Raw genomic sequence first — 9877 nt, forward strand, 5'->3', positions numbered from 1 at the left:
GCCCAATCCGTTAGGTTTCTATCTATTTTTCATGGTTTACCAAAATACCCTTGTGATTAAAACTTATATAATTTTATTTATTTTTAAGAAAATTTATTTTTTTAAGGACTAAGTGGATAATTTTTTATAATATTTAAAAATTTTTCATCCATTCCATTCGATTTTTTTATAAATTTTTAATTTTAAAAAAATAAAAAAATACATTAAGGGCAAATTTGATAAATTCTTACATCCATCTAAAGATTATATAATTTCATCAAACATCAGGGGTGTATTTATAATTTTTTAAATAACGAGGGATATTCATAATTATGTCAAATTTTTAAAAAAATTATATGTGTAAAGAGTGAGTAGTGTCGTGTATGCTTTTTCAAAAAGTGCATAGTGATGCTTAAGGAAGGAATGTATTGTCTAATTATAAAGTACCAGTAAGTGTGGCACATTTTATGTATATGCATAATTTTTTAAAATAAATTAAAATTAATTTTTGATATTAATTGTATTATTAGTTTTTGTAGTTCAAGAAAATACCTAAAAATATATATTAAGATAATAAATTAATATAAATATTTTAATTTTATAAAAAAGATTGACAAATAAAGATAATAATAATGTATGAGAAGTAAAAAAAATTGCACGAAAGAAAATAACTTGAAACAAGTTAAGAATTAATTAATTAATTACTTAATAATCAATAAATGACATACCAAAATTAAGTAGAGAACTCCTAGTTGGGATTTGAGGAGGGCGGGAGGCAGCTGAGCCCAAGTAGTCTTAATGGGCCTATGAGAAAGAGTGTTTTCAGAATTTTGATTGAGATTATAAAGTCCAAATCATTTGAAAACAAATATTGGTGAACTCATAAAGCATATCCAAGTGCCATCAAGTCTAAAAGGTCATAGAAACAAACACATATTCTCTTTATTATCTGTACTAATATAAAAATGAAAGAGGTTCCTTACAAATGACGGTTAATAACATTGTTACACCAATTTTTTATAAAGTAAAAAATGTCCTTCAACTAATAAGATAACTAACTTATTCAACTTTCTAATTATATATTAACTAATAATTAGTTTTTTTTCCTTTTATTTTTTTAGTATAATATATTATTTATATATTTTACTCTTATATAATATATTTAAAGCGTGAAATATTATTTATTATATGTGATGCATGCGGAAGTAGCCGAATCCAATAAGCCTAGAGCAAGAGATAAAAGAACTTGAGAAACGGAAACCTGTAAAACAACATGTTAGCACTTCGACGCTCAAGCTAGTATCAAATTTAAAATAAAATAATTGCAAGAAATAAATTATAATTAAAAATCGTGATACGGTGATCAGTTATGAGAGAAATCATGTTAAGAGTGCAGAGTGCAAGAGGAGTGACAACAATGTTCAAGCTTCTGGAAGGTGTTCATCGACTGGGACCAAACCTGTATTTATAGTGTGTGTCCCCCTTCGGTAGGATTCTGCAAGTTTCCTTCAATATCAGGATGAGTGGATAGGAGTTGTTAAGATAAACTATAATCCGATCTTATTTTCAGCTAATCTAGTTGAGGGAAGTATGTTTTCGAGTTGAGGGGATCCTTCATTGTAAAGAACTCCTTGTCAACAAGGAATCCTTCTGCTCTAGGAGTTTAGGGCTGTGACGAGACCTTCCTTGACATGCATTTTTCACGTTGGTCAAATGTCATGCGTGGCAATCTAAGTAGACGCCATGTGCGGAAGACTGGGTGCATGCCTCAATCTGATCATCATCATTGGGCCAAATCCGTGAGTAGCTTGGACCTTCACCTCGTACGGGTTGTGGCCCTAATGGGGGAGGCTTTGAACTTCTCTTTCTCCTTATAATGCTATGGATTCTATTGGGCTGCTGAGGATTCTTTTTTCATTGGGCTGAATTTCTTAGGTCATATATATCAATATGCATACAGGAACAGTGTGACACAACGACTAGTTATAAAAATGAAAAAGCATAGGTGTCAATGTCACCATAGATTTGTAATTTTTATTGTTTTTTATAAAATCATTGATTACATGTTATATTAATATCAATAAAATGATAAAAATATCGATTTGATTAATACATTTATAGTACAATAAACTCAATTAAATGAGACAATACATATTATAATAAATTTATTATTAAGTGGTACAGACTCTCATACGTTGGGTGGGACTGGAATCTACAAACTCCAATTTATTTACGAGATTTCAACTAAATTCGTAAGTTTTACGTTTACTTTATTATCGTATTACTTTATTTTAATAAAATTGCTCATACTGATCCAATTCGATCGTTTTTACAATCTAACTTATTTTAAACCTATTCATTTGAATTCATTTTGATCTCCTCATTTTGAATTCTACCCAAACCCAACCCCATCACCCATTTGCCACCCCTACCAAGTTCCAACCGTGCAAGTTAGCATGAATGAAGGGTAAAGGCGAGGAACTTTGAGGTGGGCCCAAAAGTACGCGCGGGGGTCGGTGGGTGGGAGGGGGCACGCGAAATGACGGAGGACGTTGATGCGCACACGTGCGTGCATAAGCTTTTTCGGTAATTGCCTAAAAGTCCCTTTTGAGTTTTAATTTTATTTGCGAATACTAAGTGGTGGTGGCCCATTTGTCCCCAAATTACTAAATTATCCTTCTTTTATATATATATATTAACCATTATGACAAATCGTTTTACGTGCATAAATAAATAATTATTTATACTTTTAAATATATTATAAATAATAATAAAATATATAAAATCAATACATTATATTTAAAAAAAGAGATAAATAATTAATAAAATAAAATTAATTTAGGAATATACTGATACAAAAAAAATTTGATGCAATTGAAATTCTCATATTAGTACAGCTAGAGAGTATATATCAATGAGAAGAAAAATTTGAGTAAGGATGATTGAAAATATATAAGAATATTTTGGGTAATTTAAAAAGTTGGTGCTGCAATGTAAATAACCACCATTTATGAATAAAAATGGGATTTTCTTTTTTATGTATGATGTATATGACCCAAAGAAGTTCAACCCATGAAAAAATAAAAATCTCCTAATGGTCTAAATAGGGCCCACGACGAAAAAAGGTCCAAGATTTTCCCTATTAGCCCAATAACCCATGTGAAGGAAAGCGCCCAAGCCACCTACGGGTTTGGCCCGAGTATGTTGTCCAATAATTATGATTAGGTTAAGGCCCGCACCAGTTGTCCACCTGGATTGCCACACATGACACTTCACTGACATGGAAAATACGAGTCAAGGGAGGTCCCCTCACAGCTCTGGAAGGAATCCTCATAAGATTAGCAAAAGATAAGATTGGATTGAGCTTATCTAAGCGATCCACTTTTTCCCAAAAAGAAGACAACATGCAGAATCCCACCAAAGAAAGGTATCCCCTATAAATACAAGTTTGGTCCCCAGGTGGGGAACACCTTCGAGATTCTAAAAACTTGTTGTCAATTTCTACTTTTGCACTCCTGCACTCCTAACACAACCGTTCATCACACCTTGATTTATCATTATGGTTTACTTTTTTACAATTATTATCTCTTAAATCCGATACTAACTTGATTTTGAAATGCTAACGTGTTGTTTTGCAAATTTTGTTTTTCAAGTCTCTTATTTTTTGGCTCGAGTCCAGAATGAAGGTTCAACCTCAGTAGATCCGTACTATTTTTGCACCCATCAATATATATATATATATATTGAGAGAGAGAGAGAGAGAGATTAGATAGATAACAATAGTGAAGGTATGTTTAAAACTTTAAATTACTAGATTATTGTGTTGTTTTATGGAGTAAGATTGGTTATGGTAGTATTATTTTTTAATTTTACCTCTCATTTAATACTTTTATGTAATCTTTTTATATTTATTAGGAATAAATATAATCATATTAACTTTATATGAAAAAGTATATATATATGTATATATGAAAAAGTATATATATGAAAAAGTATATATGAAAAAGTTAAACAAAGAGTGAATTAAAATTTATATATATGTATTTTAAACCATCAATATTTTTGTCCAAACTCTAAGAAAGGAGATCAGGTATAAATATTAAATTTTTGAATAGGATGTAAATTTAATTTAAAAATCTTTTTAAAAAAAGTGTAATTCTATATTTTTAAAGGATGTCTAAATGTGATTAATCATATTTTTATATAATTAAAAACTCATATTCTATTCAAATATTCCATAACAACATGATTGGGCACCAAGAAATGACACAAATCCACCCCCACCAAACAAGTGAATTTCACATCATAATTCTCCCACAACCATTTCTCACCAACAAAGAGATAGTGGAATCAATTTGGCGGGCTTAAATGCAATTTAATTTTTTTATGATATAAATATGAAAAAAATTTCTCTATAAAAAAATAATTAATAAATTAGTCTCCTGTATTTGAAAAATAGAAGCAAAAAACCCCTATCAATTGTTTAAATAGGATTTTTTTGCATTAATTTTCAAAAAGCATCGAGTAATTCGTTAAGAAAAGAAAAACACAAGAGTTTTCTTGTACTGTTTTCTCGTATCACAGAATGAGAAATAGTATTTTACTCTAATATGGTGTGAACCTACCGTCAATATGTTGATCGATGGTCAAATATTCATTTTTTTATTCATATTTTGTATAAGTATATTATGGGTTGAGAGTGGTCGATTTGAAAGTTGGATTTGACTTATTAATGTCAATAGGGTCATAGCGTTAACTCAGATAATGTTTTAATCAGTTTTGATGAAAAGAGCCTTTAAAATATTTAAAAACAATAATGATTTATACTAATATAAAAAAGAAAGATCTTCTACAATCACAAAAGAAGGTTAGTGATACCATCACGCGGATTTTACATAATCTTAAAAATTGTAATTAATTTATTTTATTTTTATTTATAATTATAAAAAATTATATATTATATATATAAAAAACGACGTGCTGCGAGAATTAGTAATTAAAAAAAAAAAGGGCTCGGTGTGAACCTTAACACGAAATACAGTGGAGAAGCCCTTTTTGGTCAATTTACCACCACGAGAAAAGATTTAACGAACTCTACAACATATGAAGCCTCAGTCCCGTAACAATACTCATATAAAAAACAAAACACTTTTTAGTCATTGCCGTGTTTGAATAATAGTTGCAGCATATGCATACACAATTTCGCTGTCCCTGCGCACCCTTTTCCTTTTCATTTCTCCTCAATTTTATACATACAGATTGAATTTTCATTTCTTATGCAGTTTCTTCTTTCATGAGGATCATTTTGAGGTGAATATTGTTTGGTTGATTGGGTATACGATGAGAAGCGGTGGAATTAATGGAACAGACTCGTTGGAGACGATAAACGCTGCAGCAGCAGCTATTGAAAGTCGAGTTCGTCGAGCTTCGGTTCAGGTGATTTTTTCGTTTTGACAATTTTGCTTTTGTATTTTCGTATTTTATTGTGAACTTTTCATGATGTAATGTTAAGCGTCTGTGATGAAAGTTAGCACAGGATTATATGCATTTCCTTTCTCGTTTTTGGCGGAATCACGATTGTTCGCTGCTTATTTTTGTCGGAGAATTGGTGATTCACTTACTTTAAGTTGCTCAGTTTCCTTGTGATTCTTTTGGCGTGAATATTGATAAGAAGATGGTTTCTGCGAAGTTGATGTGTGGTTTCAAGGACTGTTAGACCCTTTTCTTACCATATTTTGCTTTCTATAACTTAGAACATGTTGTTTTTCTTAGGTGTCACTTTTGTGGATTTTTCTTAATAGGATAATGTAGTTATTAAGAGTGAATTGGACTATGTAAGAGTATTAAAGACTATGCGTCGAGGAGTTTTTATCTGTGAGTATCATAGAGAACTACACAGAGTTTTGAGTTGAACATGATATTGCCAACAACTCCGGTGAATGTCGCAGGTTAGTCAGTCATGTTGCTATTATTCGTCTCTTTTGCACTTGATGCCAAGCTCTCTGAGATTTTAACTTAGCGATTATTTTCTCTAAAACCCCTACATTGGCGAATGCAAGATACTGGAAAGAAAAGAGCATAAATGCATTGAGCCACTTTCTGCTGCTGGTTTGATGGAAAGTGGCACCGTCACGGCTGATCTTTATGAGATTGCTTAACTCCCTGTTTGTCACTTGAAACAGATCATTAGCTGCAGTATTGTGTCAGTAGTTGATTAAATTCCTAAGTTTGAATATCCTGTAACATTGCATTCTCATGTCTTATGCCATTCTACCCTTTCTAAGGCTAGGAACTGAAGAGAAGTATTTAGCAGGATTTTTAACTGTGCTTTTCTGAAGATGATTGAACTAACCAAAACCTGATTTTTCAGGGGCAATTCTCTCCATAAAATTCTGGAATTGAAAAATAGGTGTCTGTTCCTCTTAAGTAAATGTTTAATCTCTGCTGTATAATGTAACGAGGAGAACGGGAGTTTCAGTAATGACCGCTAGAAAATATTTGCATAAGGTCTTGCAGTTTGGCAACTTGTTATGCTGGTCTTGTTTGTTTTTGCCCTTATCATGGTACACTCAAAATTTCATTGACATGAGAAGGATTATGAGAAGGATGATACAAACAATAGAAAAGAGGAAAGCCAAATCACTGAAACAAAAACAATGGTCCAGAAAAAACAATAAAAAACATCCTTGTCACATATCCTTTGCCTATCTAGAATAGAGTAAGGCGAGTTCTTGTTCTCTTTAATCGATACTATATTATGGTCTGGTGCTTAAGAGAAATTTCGGTTAATGATTTTCTTTAAGTATGCTCCTAAAAGAATATCATTCTCATGTCTTGTCTGTTTGTGATCTCCAAGTTACATGATTAGCATTTAGGAGTGATTTCTTTTCAGTATGTTTGATGATAAAATGATTTATGGTCAACATGCAGCAATCCTTTGGCCAAAAGAAGAATTCACAAGATACAGCAATTCTGATATATTTTCTTTATGTTTAGTACTTTGAACTTCAAAGGCTTCAGCTCACGGCCCTCATGCATATTCAAGTAATTTTGTTTTATAGATTTCATTATATGCAAAAACATCATATCCTACTAGGATTTTGTGTAGTCATTCTTTACTGTCATGTGCAGAAGAGAAGGTGGGGAAGCTGCTGGAGCCTTTATAGGTGTTTTGGATCTTATAAGCACAACAAGCGAATCGGACGTGCTGTAATTGTTCCTGAAACTTCAGCCTCTGTGATGGATGTTCCCACAGCTGAACATCCACCCCGACCACCTCCCCTAGAACTGCCTTTTGTTGTGCCGCCTTCCTCTCCTGCATCGTTCCTTCCATCAGATCCTCCTTCCTCAGCCCAGTCACCAACTGGCGTGTTATCACTCACTTCTGTATCTGCAAACATGTACTCCCCTGGTGGACCACCTTCAATTTTTGCTATTGGCCCTTATGCTCATGAGACCCAGTTAGTCTCTCCTCCAGTCTTCTCCACCTTCGCCACTGAGCCATCAACTGCCCCATATACTCCCCCGGAATCAGTTCACTTAACAACACCGTCCTCCCCCGAGGTGCCATTTTCACGGCTTCTTGAACCCACCCTCCAGAATGGTGAAGCATGTCAAAGATATGGCTTCTCCCAGTATGAATTTCAATCCTATCAACTTCAACCTGGTAGTCCTGTTAGCCATTTGATCTCACCAAGCTCAGGCACCTCATCACCTTTACCTGAGCTTGAGTTTGCTACTGGAATCCCCTTTTTGCTTGGGTTCACAACCGGTCACCCACCTAAACTTTTGGATCTTGACAAGATAGCGCGTGGGGAATGGGAATCACGTGAGGTATCTGGTGAAGCGTCTCCAGATGCCACGGCCACGGAACCTAGATCTTCTAATTGTTGCCATTATAATCGTCAACATTCAGATGTTGCTCCACTTCCGAAGATACCTAATGAGCTGCAAAATGATGAGACTGCTATAGATCATAGAGTTTCTTTTGAGATTACTACTGAAGAGGTTGTAAGATCTGTGGAAAAGAAGCTACCGATCTTGCATAAAGCGGTGCCTAAACCTATCGAGTATGTAGGACACACAGCAGAAGAAAGACCAATCAGAACGGAAAATCTAATAGGAGAAACCTCCAATAACGCATCTGAGACAGCCCTTCCTGATTGCAAGAATAGACAGAGGCATCAGAAAAACCAAAAGATCACTCTTGGTTCAGGAAGAGAATTTAACTTCAACTCTATCAATGGAGGAAATCCTGATGAACCTAGCATTGGGCCTAACTGGTGGGTGAAGGAGACAGTTCTTATAGACGATGGAGGGCCAAGAAAGAACTGGTCTTTCTTCCCCATGATGCAAACAGGTGTGAGATAGAAGATACAATCCTCAAGGAGAATTTGAATTCATCCAGTGCACCTGAGTATACAGTCAAATTACATGGTAACAGGTAAATAGGTTGCTTAATTAGGTAGTTATGTTTCTGATGGCAGGCTCGCTCTTGTAGCTTTTTTATAGCATTTCTAACCTAACTGTAGCATAAAGAGGGGAACACAGTTTAATTTTAGTGATCAATACAACTATGATTAGACGAAAATGTCTTATTATAGTGAAATCATTTAGGTATTTGTGTTTTTTCTCTATGTAATATATTATAGCTAGAACAGTCATAAACATGCCGCCCCTCACGTCAATGACAATCTTTGGATGACAATTTTGCCAGTCGAGCTCTCTCCCCTTCTGTGATGAACTCTCCAGGAAGCTATAATATATCGGCAAAGCATCTTGTATGTTTTAACTTGGTGATGCTAAACTAGCCTACTGATGAGCGATGTACAGTTGGGGTTGTGCTTGCAAAAACTTGAGTAGGTGGAGAGTGTTTGGCCAGTGTAAACCAAGATGTTGATTGATTGATTGGGGCATGAGGATCTGCAATTCTCTGTATAAACCCATTATCTTATTTCCTTTGCCTGAACTCAAGTGTATAGCCAGCCCCACCCACTGTGAGAGCCAATTCCAAAACTGACCCAACTAAAACAAAAGGCAACCTCAAGTTATGAATTTGAACTGCCTACTAATCCATGTCTTGGTTAACTTTCTAATTCAGCTATTCTGTAAGCGACTCACTCCTAAAATAATAAATTCTAACAAATTGATCTTGGAAAACTCAATTATGATTTAGGGTTTTTTTTTCTTTTTAGCAAAAGTGTAAGATAAACGCTTATTTATTTATTACTGAAAATAAACTTTTTTTTTTTATTCTGCAACTTACAAACGACTTTCTACCAACTTTTACAACTAATTGATAAAATTACAAATAGTAAATTGTTTTTCCAATCATTCAAATTTTGTTTTTACTTTAACTTTTATTTTTAAACACTCCCAATTTTATTAATACTTGACTCAACTTTCTATGCAATTTTTTCTCACCCCCAGAAATAAAATCTATTGAGAAGCCCCCTTAAAAGAAAGATTGTCTGAGCCTGACTAACTTTGATAATAAAAATATATATTGGGAAATTTGATTTCAGTTCATTAGATACTACAAATTTTTGTTTTTGAAAAATAAATTCCGCGCCTATTACTAGTAGTATATAAATTTAAAAAAATTACATTTTTAATCTCATAAAATAATATAGAATTCAACACTTTTAGTCTTCTACCTTACAAAACTTTTGAAACTAAATGTATTACTTTTTTTTTTTTATTTTAGAACCATTTTAAAATTTTCGTAAAGCATAAAAATAAATGCATTGTGTGTTTTTATTGAATAAAATTTTGAGATTATTTTGAGAAATATATTGATTTCTCATCCTAAGGGACTAAAAGTATAATTTCACCGCATATCAATGTCTTATTCTGCTCATAATGCAGAAGACTAGCTCTGAATTGAAGGCACCAAGTG

At 33.3% G+C, this 9877-nt stretch overlaps 1 protein-coding gene across 2 annotated transcripts; it reads left to right on the plus strand.

Moving 5' to 3' along the window:
- Positions 1-5109: 5109 nt before the first annotated feature.
- Positions 5110-8686, plus strand: LOC105164075 (uncharacterized). 2 transcript variants are annotated; one of them, XM_011082634.3, is made up of 3 exons: positions 5110-5415; positions 6910-7023; positions 7111-8686. In XM_011082634.3, exons 2-3 carry the CDS (start codon positions 7012-7014, stop codon positions 8347-8349), a joined length of 1251 nt encoding a protein of 416 aa, XP_011080936.1. In that variant the 5' UTR covers positions 5110-5415; positions 6910-7011; the 3' UTR covers positions 8350-8686. The 2 variants fall into 2 exon arrangements, with proteins under 2 accessions (XP_011080936.1, XP_011080935.1); XM_011082633.3 differs by lacking the exon at positions 6910-7023 and having other exon boundaries at positions 5112-5415.
- The last annotated feature ends 1191 nt before the right edge of the window (positions 8687-9877 follow it).

The sequence above is a fragment of the Sesamum indicum genome, linkage group LG6 (genome assembly GCF_026168435.1).
Source record: "Sesamum indicum cultivar Baizhima isolate 11 linkage group LG6, ASM2616843v1, whole genome shotgun sequence".
Lineage (NCBI taxonomy): Eukaryota > Viridiplantae > Streptophyta > Magnoliopsida > Lamiales > Pedaliaceae > Sesamum > Sesamum indicum.

Bases quoted from the DNA above. Each gene is read 5' to 3' on its own strand.
- LOC105164075 (XM_011082633.3), top strand. From the start codon at position 5,320: ATGAGAAGCGGTGGAATTAATGGAACAGACTCGTTGGAGACGATAAAC. The intron at 5,416-7,110 runs GTGATTTTTTCG...TGTCATGTGCAG, and splicing joins TTCGTCGAGCTTCGGTTCAG to AAGAGAAGGTGGGGAAGCTG.